Genomic DNA, 20,370 nt, shown 5'->3' with positions numbered 1-20,370 from the left:
GTTCAACCAAATACTGTTTGTGAAACCCACATAAACAGATTTCCATTCCATGAAGAATCTAAAAGGGAAGGAAGGTGGAACATGGAAAACAACTGATGCAAAAACTTACCATGCCACCACTTTGTATAGTCCATTCCGCTTATCTGAGTCCATACTGTAAATATTCATCAGTATGAAACACAATGCTGGGGCCACATGTGAAATTCAGGGTGGGCCTCTTGGCCAAGTACACAAAGACATGAGTTCAGTTCTGACTGCCTCCCTGGGGAGAATGCTAAGTCCCCACCACGGCCCTCTGGTCCTACCCCACTCTGTCACTACGTTCCAGCCACACTGGCCTCCTGAGAACATGCCAAGTTCAGGCCTGCAGCCAGGGCTTTGACCTTGCTGTTCCCTAAGACACCCTCAGAGCTTGCTCCCCCATCCATTCAGGTCTCAGCTGAAAGTTCCCCTTACGAGAGGGGGCTTCTCCAACGCTTCTATTTAAAAGATGATCTCACTCTGGCCGGTGTGGCTCAGAGATTACAGCATCAGCCTGTGCACTGAAGGGTCTCAGGTCTGATTCCCAATCAAGGGCACGTGCCTGAGTTGCAGGTTCAATCCCCGCCCTGCTTGGAACACATGCGAGAGGAAACCAATTGATATGTCTCTCTCACATCGATGTTTCTCTCTCTGTCTCCCCCTCTCTCCCTCCCTCCCTTCCACTCTCTCTAAAAAAAATAATGGAAAAATATCCTCAGGTGAGGATTAATAAAAGATGATCTCTCCCTTCACTCCCTAGCCCCTTGCTTTGTTCACTGTTCCTCTTAGTGCTATCACCACTTGACAGATATTTATCATGACTCCCAACTAAATGGAAGTCTGAGGAGAACAGGGGTGTGGTCTGTTTTGTTCACTGCTCTATTCCCTGGAATGATGCCTGCTACATACAGGCACTGATAAATGTGTGCTCATGAATGAATAAAGGCATGAATAAATGAAGGAGGAACTCTTGCCTGAAGGGTTCCGTCTTGTATAAAAGGGCTCAGAATTTATGGAAGATCCCACCATCTGTCCTTCGAGGTATGATCCCTATGGCCTTGGTGAAATGGTGGCTTTGGTTTTGCCTCTTTGAGAAAGTGAAGGTCTGATTCACCGGAGCCTCGCTTTTGCCCTGTTCCTTTTGTTCTGCACTGAATTTATACCTCGAGGCATTAAAAAGTCCAGGATAAATGGGGCCCCAGTCGAAGGCTGCAAGGGCACTATCCAGCCAAGATCACCACCAGTGCAAGCTGTGGCGCCGGCAGGCTTCCCTGCTCAGCCAGCGGGCCTTCCTGCCAGCATCCGGCTCAGGCTCCTTCCATGCCACTGTCTGCAGGGGACTCTCCAGCTGACTGCAGTCCCACTGGGCATGGACAGAGGGGTATGACAGGTCCCTTGGCAAATGTGCGCTGACTGCCACCTGCTCAGTTTTAAATTCTACTTCATGCCCTGGCCGGTTTGGCTCAGCAGTGAGAGCATCAGCCCATGGTTCAGAGAGACCTGGGTTCGGTTCCCGCTCAGGACATGTAATTTGGTTGCAGTTTGTCCCCAGCCCCGGCTGGGGTCGTGTGGGAGGCAGCCACTCAATGTGGCTCTCTCATCGATGTTTCTCTCTTTCTCTCTCTCTTCCTCTCACTCTAACAGAACAAAAATGGAAAAAAGTCCTCAGGTGAGTATAAAAAAAAAAAATTCTGCTTCACTAGTTCAGGTCTAACTCTAGTTCATCTATTATGTGGGCCAATTGGGGCCAGAGATGCCAAATTTTAACAAAGAAAGGTCTGGTCCAGGGAGGGGTGGACTCACCTGGTGGAATGAACGTAGTGGGGACTCCGGACACGCAGGTCTGGTGTGGACGGCATGCTGGACTGCGAGTTCCAGTGAGGGAGGCTGCGGATGGGGCTGTTCTGGAGGGAGCTGCTTCCCCCTCCGGCTTCAGCACAGCTCCCTGTGCTGGGGAAACGCTTGTGGCCGCTGCAAACCAGAGGAGACCAGGCTGGTCACCAGGCTGGTCCCCAGGCAGCGCCACACCTGTTCCCAAGAGCTGGCAAGCCTCCCAACATCCATCTCGGTGCAGGGCAAGCTTACTCAGGACCCTCGTCCTCATTCCCTCAGATCTTTCCTCTGGTTCTCAGCCTTTCCCCCAGGAGTCCTTGTCCCTGACGCCCTAGCCGTGTCCGATGAAGACCCTTGTCAGCCTTTGCTGGAACGGACCGGAACTGCTCTGCGAAGCCACTGTCCTGAACTGCAGTTTCTATTTCCCAAGAGCCAAATATCTACCTGTCCGGGCACCCACTGGGAGCTCAAATGGTATAATGAAAGGAAATGAGAAAACCAGACAAGCTGACCAAAAATGCCTTCCCAAAGCCGCTCTCCAAGATCGGCCGTGTCCCAAATGGATCGTTCCCAGCTAAGATCACAGATGTTTGGCTGCAGAATGCCGCTGGCTGGCGGCTGAGGGTTCTGACCACTCTGGATTCCTGAGAAGGCTCCCACCTGCCATTCCAGACAGAGCTGCCCGAGCTTCCTAGTTTGCTGCTGTGGACTGAACGGCACGAAAGCCATCTGCTCACATGCTGACTGTGCACCCCACCCCTGGCTTTCCCCCTGAATGACAAATCTGCACCTGGACCCCAGGTCAGCGTCCCTGCAGAAAAGCGCCCCTGGAAGGAGGGAAAGGTTGATCTGGAGTTTGTGATCTGTGGCTGCTCTTTGGGGCAGCCTCTGATGCTTTCGGTCGCCCTCACCGGGCCTTCCCCGCCCAGCTCACCTGGAATGACCATGGGAGGAACGCTTCTTGACCTTCTCGTAAGGCTCATCTAACGACGACTCACTCCACATTTTGGGCTTTATGGGTGACTTGTCATAGTCGCTGCGGTGATAGTGCATCTGCCTGAGTCCCTCCAGGGACTGGGGAGGAGGGGGTCTGTTATGCGACGGTGGCCGAGGAGGGAGTCCCTTGTGAGGAGACTGTAAGGGGGACAGTGTGCTGGTGACCTGAGAGTCTTCTGCACAAAGACGGAAAGAGAGGAACTGAGCGGAGGTCATCTTCCTGCTGACCGCAGGCGGCCCGCCTCTGCCCCGGCACCAGCGCCGGGGAGCCAGGCCGCGTCCACCTGGAAGGCGCCGCGACGCCGGCCCAGCTGCCCACACAGGTCAGTCCAGAACCAACCAAACCTCTACTTTGAGCAGCTTTAAAGGGGAAGAGAAGGTTCGATTCTGATTAGCCACACGTGGAGTAAATCCAAATTACAGTAAATACCACTGACTCTTGCTTGTTTCATACCAAACGGCAAAACGTCATCATGATTTTACGTTTTCTTTCAATAGACAGGACATGTCCAATTGTAGCGCCAGTCACCTCCCAACCAAACCGGTGACGTGGGAAGGGACAGCAGGGCAGGGAGGCCGCTGCCCTGTCGGCCCGGCTCTCGCCTTTACACTGGCCCGCCCCGGACTACACAGCTTAATCCCAGTTTGATCTGTGCCCCCTGTTCTCGAGCAGGAAGTGGACAACCTACCATCCTCCAGAACAAGGGCATCTGAGAGGGAACTGTCTTCACTGCCAATATTTCCATCTGCGAAGACAAAAAGCAGAAGTCGGAGATGATCACATCCCTTGCAGTGGTTCTCAACCTTCCTAATGCCACGACCCTTCAATCCAGCTCCTCCTGTTGTGTGTGGGCGGACCCGCCTGGAGACGGATGGAGGAGCGGTGTCTCGGTTCCTAAGACCATCGGAAATATGTGTTTTCCAGTGGTCTGAGGTGACCCCTCTGAAAGGGTCATTCGACCCCCAAAGGGGTTGCGACCCACAGGTTGAGAACCACTGCCTTAGACAAAGCCCTGTCTGTGAAAATCATGGGCAGCACCATCCCGTTGCCTTCTCCGCCTGATCAGAAAGAACCTGTGGAACAACCAAAATGTGATGACAGTCCCTGTGGGGGCATCAGCTCGCCCCTTCCTGACACAGCGCCAACCAGTCTGTGTCCTTGTGTGACAGGCACCACAGTGCTGAGTAGCTCCACATCCACTGTAAAGGCTGCCTGGCCTGCTTAGGCCACAGCACTGTCCCCACCCAACCCCAGGCCTGTTCTGACAGAACCCAAGAGAGTGAACTGCTGTTTATTGTACAAACGTGAAACTTCTGTAAGGAACCTGGTTTTGCTCACAGGGTAGGCAACAGATGGCTTCTCAATGAACTTCTTAAGACATTAATAAAAAAAAAAGTTGCTAAATACAGCTTCTATTTCTACAAAGCTCATTTTCATAGACCCCATTCAATTACCCATGTGAACATGCCAAAGAGGGAGGCAGTAAGTATTCCTCCCCCTTTGACAGCTGGGGAAACTGAGGCACATCTGGGGAGCTGGTTTGTCCGGGATGGCTCTGCTCTCCTGGCAACATTAGTAAAAGGTCCCAAGTCCTCAGATACCAAGTGTAGTGTTTTTATCTTGAAAAAATAAAACATGCTAAAGGAACTGAGAAGAATCTTAATTATTCCTCTAATTCAAATGGCTCATGTGATGAAAACATTACTTGAAAGAGGCATCAAAACAGAGAAGTTATATTCTTGGTGGGTTAAAAAAAAAATGGCTGCAGGCTCGGATGGGTGCAGTCACCAGCTAGCACAGACATGATGTGGAAACAGACTCTGTGGCATTCCTGACAGAACAGCCATTACTGAGCTGGCCGGAAAACCAGGCTCTTCTGTGGCCGACCAGTGAGGGCCCCTCCCTGCAGCGCCCCTCCAAACTGGGCTCTGTGCCCACCCCAGATGTTATGCTGGAGCCAGGACCCCCAAGTGCCTTCAGGGGGGCAGAGGAGAAGAGCAGTGGATGGCAGCTCCGCTAGGAAGTGACCAAGTGTTGGCCAAAGACAACAGGGTGACAGGGAATAGTTATTCCACATTTACTACAGCAAAGGGATTTCTTATGGTCTCTCTTCTTTTTTAAACCAGGAATGGATGGACTGAGAACACCTAGGAGACTGGCATCCTGGAGCCTAGAATATCATTGCTGCTCCAGTATGCCCACAGTTTTAGGTTGCAGATTTTATATATGTTTTATATACATATAAAATGGTGGTAAAACATACATTAAATTTACCATTTTAACCACTTTTCTGTACAGCTCAGGGGCCATAAGTGCATTCACATTGTTGTGCCACCATCACCACCGTCCATCAGCAGAAGTTCTTCATCTTTCCAAAGGGAAACTGTTCCCATTAACATGAGGTCCCAGCCCCAGGCCCTGGTTGCTACCATTCTACTTTCTGTCTTCCTGCAGCAAATGTTTTAAATATTTTAAAAAATGATGAAACTTGATATATATATGTGTGTGTGTGTGTGTGTGTGTTTCAAAGAATTAGCTTATTTAGGAAAAAAGGAATTTTAACATTTGGGGAACTTGATGGTTTTGATGGTTGTTGTTGGATTTAGGTGGGGGAGGGGAGGTCTTTCCTTCTAGTGTTTACCAAATATAATCACCCAAACTCCTAAGCTCTCCTCCCTGGGTTCAGGGCTCCAGACAGTCAGAGTGGGCAGCCCAGTGCTCCCAGCTCAGCCTCAGATCTGGGTCCCGACACAGAGGAGCACAGAGGTGATGGGGTGCTGGCTGCAGGCAGCCCAGATGTCCACCTTTCCCTCCAGACTGGGACAGGCTGCTCAGCCCTTAGGACAGCTGAACAGGCACAGTCAACTGGGCTTAGCACACAGAAGGGCTGGGAGAGCATTTAGCTCATGGCTGCAGGCTCTCCCAGGGAGGCAATAATAGTCTGGTTGGCAAAACCCTTTCATCTAAGGACCTGAGTGCACTTTATTGCTCTCATTGGATCTCAGGACTTCTTAGCTTCACTTGATAGGTAGAAAATGAAGGCACAGGGTGGTTAAGTAGCTTGCTTAGGTCATGCCAGGAGTTGGGCTCTGGCCCACTAACAGGACTGGTGCCCATTCCCCAGGGCAGTGGGGGCAGCCCATCATGGGGAGTGGGCTCAGCACTGACCGTCAATGATGAGCGAGGCCCTCTGGGTGGGTTTCTTCCCAGACTTGATGCGGTTCTCATTGACTGCATTCTCCAGCTCCTGCAGCTTCTTCAGTGCATTCAGATAAGAGGTTTTCCGTTGTTTCTTCAGTTTTTTGCTGACACTGGGGTCACTGGCGAGGCGGCGGGCAGCCTCCGTAATCTGGGATTGGATGGCAAACTCTCGTTCCAGGCGTTCCAGCTCGGCTTCCTGTGGGAGGGAGAGCCAGGGCTCACACTTGAGAATACTCGGCAGGCAGACACTTGTCCTTTCTGCCCCCACCCCTGTCCCAAGGTGAGCCAGCCTTCCTTACTGCTGGGGACCACGGGCACTCGGAACCCAGCAGCCCACTGCCTAACCCCGACCCTGCCTGAACCTGCAGTGGCCCCATCCGAAAATCCCTGGCAGCCGGTGCCCTGGGCACATGCACTTTTGAGACCTTTGGCCCGTGTCCCACTCTGGAGACAAGGATAGTCTGAGCATGGCCCATCCCTGAGAAGCAGGTTCCCCGTGCTGAGGGCTGTGAGGTCTCCTGGCGTCATTTCCGTAGTCTCCAGCGTGGTTCAAGAAGACCAAGGCTATGTGGAAATGCAGACCCATTCGGTTGGTATTTCCCTTCCGTCTGGGCACAGGATGCAGCACTACTTTCCGAGCAGCGTTCTGTCCTGCTCCTCTGCGGGCCTGCTACCAGGGGGCTCCGAGGTGCCCCTCCCCCACCTTCCTGCACACCCCTCTCTCTCCATTCTGAGCCCATGGTGTTGGGTTGGCCCCACTCACCCACATCTCTCTGGGAGCCCTTTCTGCGGGTCCCAGTGTCCCTCTCACACTGGCTCCTCATGACAGCTCTGCTCGGGCTGGGAGGCGGGGATGGCTGGTGACAGTGGGACCATTCCCACTACTCCTAGGACTGTGTCCGGGCTCCCTTCCTCTCCGTGTGCACCTCCCTCTACCTCTGCTCCTTACCCTGGCCACAAGGAGCAGATGGGTTAATTTTCCCAGAGTTTTGGTCACAGGAGAAATGAAGCTGTGCCAGAAAGTGCCCTGGGAGACCACACCTGCATCTGGCCCTGGGGGACTGCAGTCACGCCAGGGTCTGGCAGGAACTCGTCTGGCTACCTAGGAGCACAGTGTGAGGATTCTCAGAATCAACAGACAGATCTTCCCAGGTAGAAGCCTATAAAACCTCTGGCCTCTGGGCACCACACCCCAGGCTGGGGCCTCCATCCAGGGCAAAACTCTCAGCTTGATTTTATTCTGGGGCCTGGAAACAAGTTAGCAGGGACAGGCTGGGCTGTGAGGAGTGTGCCCCCCACACACACAGCAGTGCTGAGCCCTGGTTCAAACACTGCCCCGTGTTTCGTGGACGCCCAGGACGAGTCCTCGCTACTCAGACAGCCCGGCGGTGCTGGCAGCCGGTCTGCACAGAACGGGGCCACCAAGTGCGTTTCCAGGAGGAACGGGAGCTCCTCCTTCCCAGGGCAGCTCTGCAGCACACCAGCCAACTCTGCGGTCCTCCCTGTGAGTGACTTCAGACCAATGTGCGCAGGGACAGGCGAGCAGACGGGAGTGGACTTGGACTCTCGGGGAACTGACGCACCATTTGCTGACAAGTGTGAAAGAGCAGCTGGTGAGAAGGTGCGGAGGGCGGGGACTGTGGGAAGGACAATGGGGGATCACTCACTAAAGTGGGGTCTCCTCATAAAAGCTAAGTGCATGGTGTCTGCTCAGCAGAGGGGAGAAGTTCCCCAGGCAATTCTGATGACAGAAATACTTGATGATTAAGAAATACTTGACTAAATGGTCTTAAGCCCGGCCTCCCTCACCCAGTTCTGATCTGACAGAACCCTGCCCCTGCACAGCGCCACACTGTCCTGCTCTGTCCCCTCCACCTCAAGCTACTTATCACCACGCAGGTGTGCAGACCCAGGTTAAATTCCCTCCATATACAAGCTCATTTAACCCTAGAGATGGCCCAGAGAAAAGGACTGTGACCTTCACTGTACAGAACAGGAAGCTGCCAGGCTGAGACTTAGATTTGGGTGGAGCATTCTGGTGCGGCCACCAGCCCCCCGGGACCTCCTGGTGCAGATCTCAGGAGTCTGGTCCGCCCCTTCCACTGGCTCCACGACACCCGTGTTCCTGTGATTTCACCTTCACGCTAACCCACAGCAGGCTCTCAGCAACAAAGGGCTGGGAGGCCATTGAAAACACACGCAATGGGTGCTATTAGAATGTTCTCCTCCATTAACTTAACAGCTTGCAACAGGCCTATCGTGTCAGATTTCCACCAAAAATGCTTACGAGAGCTCAAGCAAGCTAATCCCACCGATGGAGCCACATCCTGACAACCTCCAGTGTGGCCAGAGGCAAAGAAAGGCACTGAGGGATGGGGAAGGGCACTTGGCACTGGGCAGAGTGCCGCCACAGCCACAGAAAACCTGGAAGCCCTTGCAAACTGTGAGAGAATCCAACACCAGCCAGGAGGACGCACCTCTCCCTTGGGCAGGATCTTCTGTTCATCCAGCTTGAAGGCCGTCCCGATTCTTCTTCGAACAATGGGTGGTTCCTCCCCTGGGTCCAGGGGATATTCAAGGGGCAACTTGCCTGTCAGCTCCTGCAAATGTGCAATAGTGTGAGGGGAGGAGAGGATGAACATCAGAGGGGGAACGTGCTTGGTTTCTAGCGAACACACACACACCTCAATGCAGAGATGTGAAAAAGTACCCTGAAGAAAAATGCCTAAATGAGAGTTAATAAGTTTCTGAATTGTGATTTCATTTCTCTAAAAAGGGGTGAGCAGTCTTTTCTTTGCGAAGCAGATGCAAATTAAAAAGCTTTTTCCAAAGTAATGTCTGTCACGGCAACAGAGTCACTTTGGCTTTCATCATACAAGTTGCATTTCATTCATTCATTAGTTCCCCCGTGTTTCCTGTCCATGGAGCGCCAAGTGCGGTGGCACAGCCACATGGAGCAGAGCCAGCACCTAGTCTGGTCGCTCCGGCTCCCTGCTCGCCCCTCACCGATACCTCAGAAGAAAATGTCTGAGCTTGCTTAGGAAGAGAAGTATTTATATGGCAAATTCCAGAACAATGCCTGTCACAAATCACACACTGAATGTGATCATTATTCCAACTCAGCCAACACTCAGGGAACAGGCTGAGCTTAAAAGACATTAAATGTATACAAATAAAAGTTTCGTACAAACTGAAACTATAACCCGCATGACTGACCAGGCTGTTAAAGCAGACCTGCTGGGTGTGCTGTGGGCGCTGGAAGTCTAACTGTTGTGAGTATGACAGTGAAGCAGTTGACACACTGCCACAGTGCCAAGGATCCTGCAAACATCGAGGTCAGAGGATTGAGCACAGCTTAGAACTGGGCTCACATGAGGGGCCATGTCTGGACTGAACAGAGATCAAATCTCAATCAGCAGCTAATCCATGTGGTGGAGCCAGGGTGTCAGCGGCAAGTGGTCACTTTCAGAGACGAGAAGAACCTGGCAGAGCCACTGTGAACCGCCAACAGGACAGGTGGCCCTTCCCGGCACGGCCCAGCCCTGGTTTCTGGTCCTAAATCAATACCTGTGGTACAGACTCAAGGAAGAGCTCACAGTTCATCATCACACAAAAAGCTGTTGTGTTGGGTAGGCCAGGGCCAGGGCAAGGGTCCAACAGGTGGGAAGCCCAGACCATCAGATTCCAGGTGGTGACCCACCTTCTAAGAAGAAGAGTGATCAGGACTCTCCTCCCCTCCGTGTTGTGTGTGCGTGTGTGTGCACGCGTGCTTACACTGGGTGTATGTGTGCACTGGGGTGTGTGTACACACACACGCTCTCACTTGGGCGTATGGACATGTGCAAGGCGTGTTCATGTGAGTGTATGTGGCATGTACCAGCACACCCACTCCCCACTCTCCTGGGGATGAACCCTTGGCCTTTCTGTCCCTCACTGTAAGCCTTCTGGAGAACAAAGGCCAACTGTCTGAGTATGGAATGCTCTGCAATCTTCCTCCATTTCTTTCTTTCTTTCTTTTTTTAATGTGGTTCAAATCTCGCCAAAGTCCTTATGTGTTTATTCTGCAACGTTTTTATCTGCTTCCCTCAAAGTCAGTCTATAAATAACATAAACACTGAGGGTTTTATACGGTTAGAACTTTCTTTTTTAACCTGAACTTGTAAAAAGAAAATACAAGGGAAAGTTGTTAACATGGCAAGTCTAAAAAGCATCTGTGGTTTTAAGACAAAATACTATGTTTTAAAAAATGAGGCTACTGATTTTCCACCATCCGCTTGAAGGAATTTGAGTCAAGGCCTTGATTCTCCACATTTAATCTGATTTCACACTGAACCAGAGCCACACTGTTGTGGGGGATTGGCTCGGTTCCTCTGCTCTTCTCACTCTGGCATTTCTGGCTGCCCCTCAAGCTCCCCTTGCACAAACAGTGCATCTGGACGCTCCGAGCTGAGGGCATGCTGTGTGGTACCGAACAGAGGGAGCCAGAGGCGCTCCTGTCCCTAAACCGACCTCAGAAACGGAGGAACGAGTCGGGGCAGGGTCAGCGTGCGTTAAAGAGGGTTTCATTGTGTCTTTCAAAACTCAAAGCAAAAGAAGGAAAACAAAGCTTTTGCTTCTTGTAATGTTGACAGCAGAGAACAACCTGAGCAGAAGGGAGACTCTCACTGCTCGGTTTAGGGACACTGCTGCTATTAAAAACAAAACAAGTCTTTGCAAATTATTAAGTGCAGACACCCAAAGCTGTACCTTTAAAAATTCTTCCAGCATATTCTTCACACAAATGCCTGTGGCTCCTGCAAACCAGAGGCAGCCACGCTGGTCATCACCAGAGAGAGCCACGCCCTGCCCAGGGAGCTGCCTGGTCTTAGGACACCAGGAAAAGCTTGCTCAGGAGTCCTACCCCTTCCTTCCCTCCCTCCCCCAGGGCACTTGCTCTCCTAAGGTCTGCAATGGGTTTGTGTTAATGTGGGTCTGGCTTTGAGCTGGCTCCGGTGTAAATCCATCCAGAGCCTAATTAAGCCAAGTGGCAATGTGATGTGATCTCACTCTAAGGTCCCCACTCATTTGGCTGAGGGCAAGGCACTACTACTGGGGGGCGGGGAACACAGTCTGAGGAGCTCTTTATCCTTCTGATTCTCAACTGTTCACCAGTACAGCTCTGGGTAAGGTTATCCAGCTACAGTGTCTCTCTGGAGGGCCCTGCCCTGTCCTGTCCAGGTGCACGCACACACATGTCTGTGCTCACACACGTGCACTGTAATGTGTGTGGCATTAAAAATTCAATTCTTCAAATGTGCTAACAGAGAATTGCAGAATAAACAGAAGAAGGTGGAAGGGGACATTCAAATAAATGCAACGGTGGCCTGTCACAGCCTCTGAGTCCCAGCGAAACGTGAGACCAGTGCAGACACGAGCCTGAGGAAGGTTGCTTTGCGTAAAACTTAAAAGATATCACTAGGCTAAGATTTCTTTCTTTCTTTCTTTCTTTTAAGGAGTGTAACATCAGATGAGTTTTAAAGGAGATGATGTATCAAGTGAAATCCTGGTTTCCTCACTGATTCCCAGTGATGCTTCTTAGCATGATTTCCAAAGACACAGTATCTGAAAGAGCCTCCAGAGAAATAAAAGGCACAAAACTCCCCTCAAACACAAAATCTTAGGCAGTGGCAAACCACCCCGTTCAAGGAGGTTCCATCGTGAGAGAAAATGCTTTATAAACCAAGGGGCGACCCTGCAAACGTTATCACTATCAGTTGCTGCCATGACTGGAATTGCTCCCGGTCATCCAGCCTGGAGTGAGGTCCCACTTGGAACTCTGCCGGGACCTGCTTTCTCTGGTTCCACCAACGTCACCTGCTCCGCCGGCGAAGCGGCCCGAGGCAGGGGGTGGACGTTTCCAACGTCTGTGTATCAGGAGAGACCTTGCTTTCCCCTTACGATCTCTTTATCAATATTCCCTTTGATCAGCATGTGGAGACAGGGCACAGACATCACAGATCCCCCGGGAGGGAACAGGAACTGCTCACAGCTTCTCGGAGGCAGAGCTTCTTCAGCTCCTCCAGCCGCTGGCGGAGCGTCTCCTCCAGAGCTTCCTGCCGGGACTTCAAGGCGGCCAGCATGTCCTTCTTGGCGGACTGCGAGCTGTCCGACTCCTGAGAACCTGTCAACAAACAGCGCAGTTAGCAGGCCAGCCCCCTGGGGACACACATCTGGACCACGGGAAATGTAACTGCAGCCCACACCGTGGATCTGGGATTCACCCCGGGAATCGAGGACGCGTGAAACAGAACAGGTGCTGCAGGTTCCAAGTGTGAGGACAGAATGCTCAGCGCTTGTGACAGCTGGTCGGAGCCCTGGCGGGAAATCGGACACGTGTGAAAAAGAAGTTCTGATCTTCTTCAGATCTGTCTGATAGCTGTTTTAACTTCACTAGCCAAATTTAACAGACTTTGTACAGTGAAAAGCAAAATGATGTTTAAACCAGTAATTTTAATAGGTAGTTGTGTTTTTGTTTTGTTTTGTGTTTTTCCACTTAAAAATGCTGATTTTATTTATGTATTATTTATTTATTTTTAACCCTGGCGGGCATGGCTAGGTGTTGACAGTGCTGGCCCACCCACCAAAGGGTTGTGGCACATAGCTGGGTTTCATATGATCCCTGGCTCTGGTCGGGCCCATGCAGGAAGCAACCAACCAATGCGTCTCTCTCACACTGACGTTTCTCTCCCTGCACCACCCCTTCCACTCTCTCTAAAAAAAATCAATAGAAAAAATATTCTCAGGTGAAGCTTAACAAGACAAAAAATGCTGATATATATCTATATATATCTATATATATAGATATATATAGATATATATATATTTTTGCTTAATAGAAAGAAAACACATGTTTAACATTAACATTTTGAAAATGCAGACATATATCAAAATAGTCCAGAAGCTAAGCATCCAGAGATAACCATGATCTTACATTTTCTTTTAACCTTTTCTATCTAAGCCATACATTTAAAAAATTACATGTTTATTTTATTTTTTAACTTAACACTATATCATGAGCAAATCCCCTCTTAATAAAAGTTGCACATAGTTTTACAATGTGGCAGAACTATCTGAATGATGATCCGAACAGCAGACTGCTAGATATGAAACCTTTGGGAAAGGCAAACTGTGAACCAAACTAAAGGAAAATAAGCCGAAATGCCAACTGGGGAGATTCAGGTTAGAAGAAAGCATAATTTCTTGGCTGCAATGTTTGGATTCTGAAATTTCCTGCAGCAAAGCTATTATACCTTTTTACTTTGATGGGTTAGATGCACTGACTCCCTGGGAAAGGAAAAGCTGATTAATGCTTTGCTTCTCACGCCCATGGTGAGCAGAAGTGTTGGAAACAGACAAGTGATATTGGCTGTGCATTCAAAGGCCTCACGTGATGCCATTTGCAACAGAATCAAACAATGTCGAATACCTGGGGAGAAATCTAATGAAAGATATGCAAGATCTCTACAATGAAAACTATAATACTTTACTGAAATAGAGACGTAAGACAACAGAGAGATGTCGTGTGGTCATGGATTGAAAGCTTAACATCACAAAGATGTCAGGACACCAGGAATTAAAGAACAGAATCACTGCAATGCCAATAAAAATTCGAGCAGGCTTTTTGGGGAGAGGGGATAGCAACTATATCTCCATATAAAACATTTTTGGACAATTCAGTGAATGGATGACAGATATGAACATCATCTTATTAGAATTCCCAGTCAATTTGGTCAGTTTCTTCCGATTGTAAAGAAGGCATCTCAGAGAGCTTCTGGTCAAGATGGACAGGTAAAAGCTATGTTTGCCTCCTCCCACAACCATATCAAAATTAGAACTAAATTCATAACAACTATCATTATGAACCACATAAATGTTTCCTCAAAAAATTAAAAATGGAACTGCCATTTGACCCAGTGATCCCACTTCTAGGAATAAACCCTAAGAAGCCTGAAACACCAATCAGAAAGAATATATGTACCCCCATGTTCGTAGCAGCACTATTTACAATAGCTAAGATCTGGAAACAGCCCGTGTCCATCAATAGATGAATGGATATAAAAGCTGTGGTACATATACACAAGGGAACACTATGGAGTTGTAAGAAAAAAAGATCTCTTATCCTTTGAGATGACATGGAGGGACCTGGACAGTGTTATATTAAGCAAAACAAGTCAATCAGAGAATGACAAATATCACATGATCTCACTTATTTGTGGAATATAATGAACAAAATAAGATGATGAACAAAACAGAGCCAGAGACATAGAAAGGAGTAGGGTTCAGATTGACAAACCTCAGAGGAGGGGGGCGGGGAGAAGGGAACACATATGCGTATATACATAACCAATGGACATAGACAACAATGTGGGGTGGGGGGCGTAGGATCATGAGGAGGGAAAAGGAGAAACATCCTTAACAGAAATAAATTAATTAATAAAAATAAAATAAAAGACTAGCAGAGAAAAAAAAAAAAAGAACCACCTGAAGACTAGCTGAACAGAAGTCCTATAACTAAAAACATACAGAAGAAGCCACAGAGACACTGGTAAAAGGGGAAGAAACAGAACAGGCAGGTCCCACACCCACACGTAGCGATAAGAATCAAGAGGGACATCTCGGCTGCAGAGGTCCTCTCTGAGGAGCAAGGAATCCCAGCCCCACCCCAGGCTCCCAGCCCCAGGCCCCAGTGCCAGGAAGGGGAGTCCCCACAACACCTGGTTGTAAAAAGCAGTAGGGACTGTATCCAGGTGAGATGGAGGGCTGCTGCAGACCCAGGCGTCCTCCTAAAGAGCCCGAACACAGACTCACTTGCCCATAAATGCACTCACTCTGGGCTCCAGTGCAGAGGCAGCAGCTGCAAAAGCACCCCAACATACAGGAAGTAATTAAATTGACCAGCTTCAGGGTGAGGGCTGGAGGGGTAGCCATGCTCTCTGGGCACAGAAGTGCTGGCAGGCACCATTGGTCCTTTGTTGAGACCTCCCCAACCCAGCCAACAGGCTCAGGTGGGTGCCAAATCTGAGCTCTTCAGTAACCTGGCTAATGCTGTTTGCCCCACCCTGGTGATTCCCTGAAACCCCACCCAAACCTGGCTGAACTATTTCAGCAGGTTTCCCACAGGAACAGCCTACTTTGGCTCACACTGCAGACTTGCCTAAAATTTCTCAAAGGCTCACAAACCCCAAACAAGGAGCGGCTGGCCTCAGTGTGCCCTGTACCTCTTCCTAAGCAGCCCCACACCTGGCATAAACTTTGGCCAGGGTTGGCCTGGAATGTAGTTTCAACTAAGTGGCGGCTGGCCTCAGCTCACATTGTGGGGACCACCCAAGGGTCTCAATCCAGACAATAGTGCCAGCTGGCCTTGGTTAACAGCACAGTCTCTCCTAAGTGTGCCCAAGTCCAGCACAAGAAGCAACCAACTTGCAGATAACTCCCACTAGGAGTTAGCTCCCACTAGGCGGCCCTAAACCAGGCACAAATGGTGGCTAGCTTTGGCCTGCACCAGAGCCCCTCCCAAGAGACTCCAGAGCAATACACCTGGTGCCTGGCTTCAGAAGACAGCAGAGCACCACTGAACTAGCTTCACAAACACACCCAAAGGGTGGATTCGGCTGGCACTAGAGCCCTGCTGAAGCAACTCCCACTCTGCGGGGTCAGCTTCTGCACAACAGCTTATCTACTGTAGTCACAGCCGGCCCTCACAACCAGTCAAACTGAGGGTCAATATCACTGACTGATGTGCCAACAAGAACTAAAGTTCAACTACAACAGGAGAACACACACACAAGGGACACTCCTGGAGCACCTGGCTCAGGTACACAGGGAAACTGTGCCATTGGGCCTCACAGGACACCCACTACACAAGGACACTCTCCCAACACTGGGAGACATAGCAGCTCTACCTAATACAGAGAAAAACTCAGGAAGTCAGAAAAAACTAGGAGACAAAGAAACATATCCCCAGTGAAAGAATAGGATAAAACTCCAGAAAAAGAACTAAATAAGATGGAGACAAGCTATCTACCTGATAGAGTTCACAACACTGGTTACAAGGAAGTTCAATGAACTTGGGGAAGAATAGGTGAATTCGGTAATAACTTCAACAAAGAGATAAAAAACATAAAAAAAGAACCAGTCTAAATGAAGAATACAAAAACTGAAATTAAGAATACATTAGAATCAACAGCAGATAAGATGAAGTGGAGGATCTAAACAGCGATTTGGAAGACAAATAGTGGAAAACACCCAATCAGAACAGCAAAATAAAAAAATAGTATTAAAAAAATGAGGCTAGGGATCTCTGTGACAACCTCAGGCATACCAACATTCTCATCATAGTGAATGATGAGAGAGAACAAGGGATTGAAAACCTATTTGAATAATCACTGAAAACCTATTTGAATAATGACTGAAAACTTCCCTGATGTGGTGAAGGAAATAGACATACAAGTCCAGAAAGTGCAGAAAGCCCCAAACAAGATTAACCCCAAAAGTTCACACCAACATTCATCATAATTAAAATGCCAAAATTAAAGACAAAAAGAATCTTAATAGTAGCAAGAGAAAAACAGTATAATTAATACAACAAAGCTCCCATCAGACTGTCAGCTGATTTCTCAACAGAAACTTTGCAGGCCAGAAAGGATTAGCAAAATATCCAAAGTGATGAAAATTAAGACTTACAACCAAGATTACTCTACCCAGCAAGGCTATCACTTGTAATTGAAGAGACAGAGTTTCCCAGATGAGAAAAAATGAAAGGAGTTTGTCACCACTACATTTTCTTGGAAGGCTCACAAGGAGGCCCGGGCAGACTCAGGGGGAGACTGAATTGTATGGCTCAAGATTGGGGGCCATTTTTCCATCACAGGTCCCACTGGCAATACTGTTCCTAAATAGAGCACTCCCTTCACACGGACAGCTCTTAATCAGTTGGGCCTGATAAACTCTGCTGGTCTCATCCTGACAACTCCAACATCCTGCTCCACCACAAAAGTCTATGGGCACCCAGTGGGTGGCAGCTGATTTTTGTGTACCCTGAGACTTTTGCTAAGTGGCCTCAGACCCACCACTGGCACCAAGTTTGAATCTGTATCAATTTGGTGAACACCACTCACACCTACCTGGTGTTTCACTAAGAATCTGCTCATGCAATACACCTACGGCAAGAGGCTCTTTTAGTGACTGAGCCTAACAGACAGTCATAGGTAGATCTTGAGGTGACTTGGGCCTTTTGCTGACCTGTCTCTGGGCCCTGAGCTGGTGGCAGCCGGCCTTGGTGTAGCTTGGCCCCTTCTACACCCACCCAGTCCCAGCAAAGGCAGCAACAAACTTTCGATCACTTTGTAACTTCAAACAGGTAGCCCAGGGTTTATCATAGGCAGCACCTGACATTGACCTGCACTGGAGTCCCTCCCAAGAGTTCCCAGAAACAATAAACAGTGATGGGATTCAGACCACATCAGAGCACAACCCAATTAGCTCCACAAGCAGCATCCCAAAGGAAGATCTCAGAAGGCACTAGACCCTGCTGGGGCAAATTCCACTTTATTGTGTGCACCACTCCCTGCAAAGCAGCTCATACACTGTGGTCAGGATCGATTCTCACAGTCAGCCAGCCTGAGAGACAACCCCACCCATGGATAGGCCAGTCGATGTTCTCTCTCATCGATGTTTCTAGCTCTCTCTCCCTCTCCCTTTAAAACAGCAATAAAGAAAAAGAAAAAGAAAAGACTGGGAGGCATAGCAGATCTCTTTAATATGCAGAAACAATTACAGAAAGGCAGCCAAAGTGGGGAGAAAAAGAAACATGCCCCAAATGAGAGAACAGGAGAAATCCCCAGAGAAAGAACTAAATGAAATGTAAGAAAGCAACCTACCAGATAGAGTGTTCAAAACAATGGTTGTAAGGATGTTTAAGAAACTTAGGGGAAGAATGGTTGAACTCAGCAAGAACTTAAACAAAAAGATATTAAACATAAAAAAATGACATAGAAACCATAAAAAAGAATCAGTCAGAAATGAAGAATACAGTATCTAAAATGAAGACTACACTAGAGGGAATCGACAGCAGGCTAGATGATCCAGAGGACCAAATCAGAGTGATGTGGAAGACAGGGTAGCAGACAACATCCAATCAGAGTAGTGAAAAGAAAAAAAGTATAAAAAATGAGGATAGTTTAAGGGACCTCTCGGACAATGTCAAGTGTACCAATATCCACATTACAGGAGTACCAGAAGGAGAAAGTAGAGAGCAAGGAATTGAGAACCCACTTTAAGAAATAATGACTGAAAACTTATCTACCTGATGAAGGAAACAGACACACAAGTCCAAGAAGCACAGAGTCCCAAACAAGATGAACCCAAACAGCCCCACACCAAGATACATAATTAAAGTGGCAAAGGTTGAAGACAGAGAGAATCTTAAAAGTAGCAAGAGACAGACAGTTAGGTACCTATAAGGGAGCTCCCAGAAGACTGTCAGCTGATTTTTCAATAGAAACATTTCAGGCCAGAAGTGATTAGCCCAAAATATTCAAAATGATGAAAAGCAAGGACCAACAACCAAGATTACTCTACCCAGCAAGGCTATCAATTAAAATTGAAGGAGAAATTAAAAGCTTCCCAGACACAAGCTAAAAGAGTTCACTACCACCAAACCAGTATTATAAGAAATGTTAAAGGAATTTCTTTAAGAAGAAGAAAGTAAAACAAAAAGTAACACAGTTATAAAAAATAAAATGGTAATATATATGTACCTATTTATAATCATTTTGAATATAAGTGAATTAAGTGTTCCAATCAAAAATTGTAGGATAACTGAATGAACAAGAAAAGAAGATCCATATATATGCCATATACAAGAGACCCACTTCAGAATGAAAGATATACACAGACTGAAAGAAAAGGGATAGAAAAAGACATTTTATGCAAATGTATATGAAAAAAGCTGGGGTAGCAATATTTATATCAGACAAAATGGACTTTAACACAAATGCTATGAGACAAACAAGGCCATTTCATAATATAAAGAGATCAATCCAACAAGAGGATATGACCCTTATAAACACTTAATGTACCTCACACATGAAAGCACATAAATAACCCTGGTTGAGTGGCTCAGTTAGTTGGATTATTGTCCCACGTACCAAAAAGGTTGCAAGTTTGATTTCTGGTCAGGGCACAAACCTAGGTCACAGGTTCAATCCTTGGTCAGGGCACATACAGGAGACAACTGATTGAGTTTCTCTCTCACATCAATGTCTTTCTCTCCCGCCCCCTTCCTCGCTCTCTAACAAATAAACAAAATCATATCCTAGGGTGAAGGTAAAAAAAAAAAAATTAAAAAAGCACATAAATATATAAAGCAAATATTGATGGATATAAAGGGAGAGATCCACAGTAATACAATCGTAGGGATTTGAACAGCCCTTTAACATCAATGGATAGACTTTCCAGACAGAAAGAAAAAAGGAAGCAGTGGTCTTCTATGACAAACTAGACCAGATGGAGTTAATTGATAGTTTCCGAGCACTTCACCCCAAAGCAGCAAATATAAATTCCTTTAAAGTGCACATGGAACATCTTCTAGGATAGACCACATGTTAAGACATAAAACAAGCCTATAAGTTTAAGAAAATTAAAATGATATCAAGCATCTTTTTCAACCAGAATGGCATAAATTAAAAATCAATTTTTAAAAAATCTCTGAAATACACGCAAACACATGGAGGCTAGATAATCTAAACAATGACTAGATTAACAATAAGACCAAGAACAAAATCAAAAGATACCTTCAAATAAATAAAAATAAAAACAACAATCCCAAATTTATGGTATACAGTGAAAGCAGTCCTAAGAGAGAAATTCATAGCATTTTACAGGCCTACCACAAAAAATCATGAAAAATCTCAAATAAACAATCTAACCTTACACCTAAAGGAATGATAAAAAGAACAACAAAGGAAGTCAAAGTGAGTAGAAGGAAGGAAATAATAAAGATCAGAGTGAAGATAAATGAAAAAGAATTAAGAAAAAAACAATACAAAAGATCAATGGACTCAAGATCTGGTTATTTTAAAAGATAAACTAGATTCCTAAACCTCTAATCAGACTCCTCAGAGAGAGAGAGAGAGGACCCAAATAAATAAAATCAGATATGAAAGAGGAAAATGAACAACTGACACCACAGAAATACAAATAATTATAAGAAATTATTATAAACAACTACCTGCCAACAAACTGAACAATCTGGAAGAAATGGATAAATTCCTAGAAAC

The 20,370-nt window shown here is 47.5% G+C and overlaps 1 protein-coding gene across 3 annotated transcripts in view; it reads right to left on the bottom strand.

The window, feature by feature from the left end:
• The window catches only part of FRMD4A (FERM domain containing 4A), a 227,492-nt gene that overhangs the window by 16,204 nt on the left and 190,918 nt on the right, over window positions 1-20,370 (bottom strand). For all 3 annotated transcript variants that reach the window (XM_036281184.1, XM_036281185.1, XM_036281186.1), the window contains 6 exons: window positions 12,079-12,212; window positions 8,530-8,652; window positions 6,020-6,248; window positions 3,540-3,596; window positions 2,789-3,026; window positions 1,825-1,992 (listed from right to left, as the gene is read on the bottom strand). In XM_036281184.1, the coding sequence (XP_036137077.1) occupies window positions 1,825-1,992; window positions 2,789-3,026; window positions 3,540-3,596; window positions 6,020-6,248; window positions 8,530-8,652; window positions 12,079-12,212 (949 nt within the window). The remainder of the gene's footprint in view (window positions 1-1,824; window positions 1,993-2,788; window positions 3,027-3,539; window positions 3,597-6,019; window positions 6,249-8,529; window positions 8,653-12,078; window positions 12,213-20,370) is intronic.

The sequence above is a fragment of the Molossus molossus genome, unplaced genomic scaffold, assembly GCF_014108415.1.
Source record: "Molossus molossus isolate mMolMol1 unplaced genomic scaffold, mMolMol1.p scaffold_m16_p_32, whole genome shotgun sequence".
NCBI lineage: Eukaryota > Metazoa > Chordata > Mammalia > Chiroptera > Molossidae > Molossus > Molossus molossus.
The sequence above is the reverse complement of the archived record's forward strand: the minus strand, read 5'-3'. Positions and strand labels throughout refer to the sequence as shown.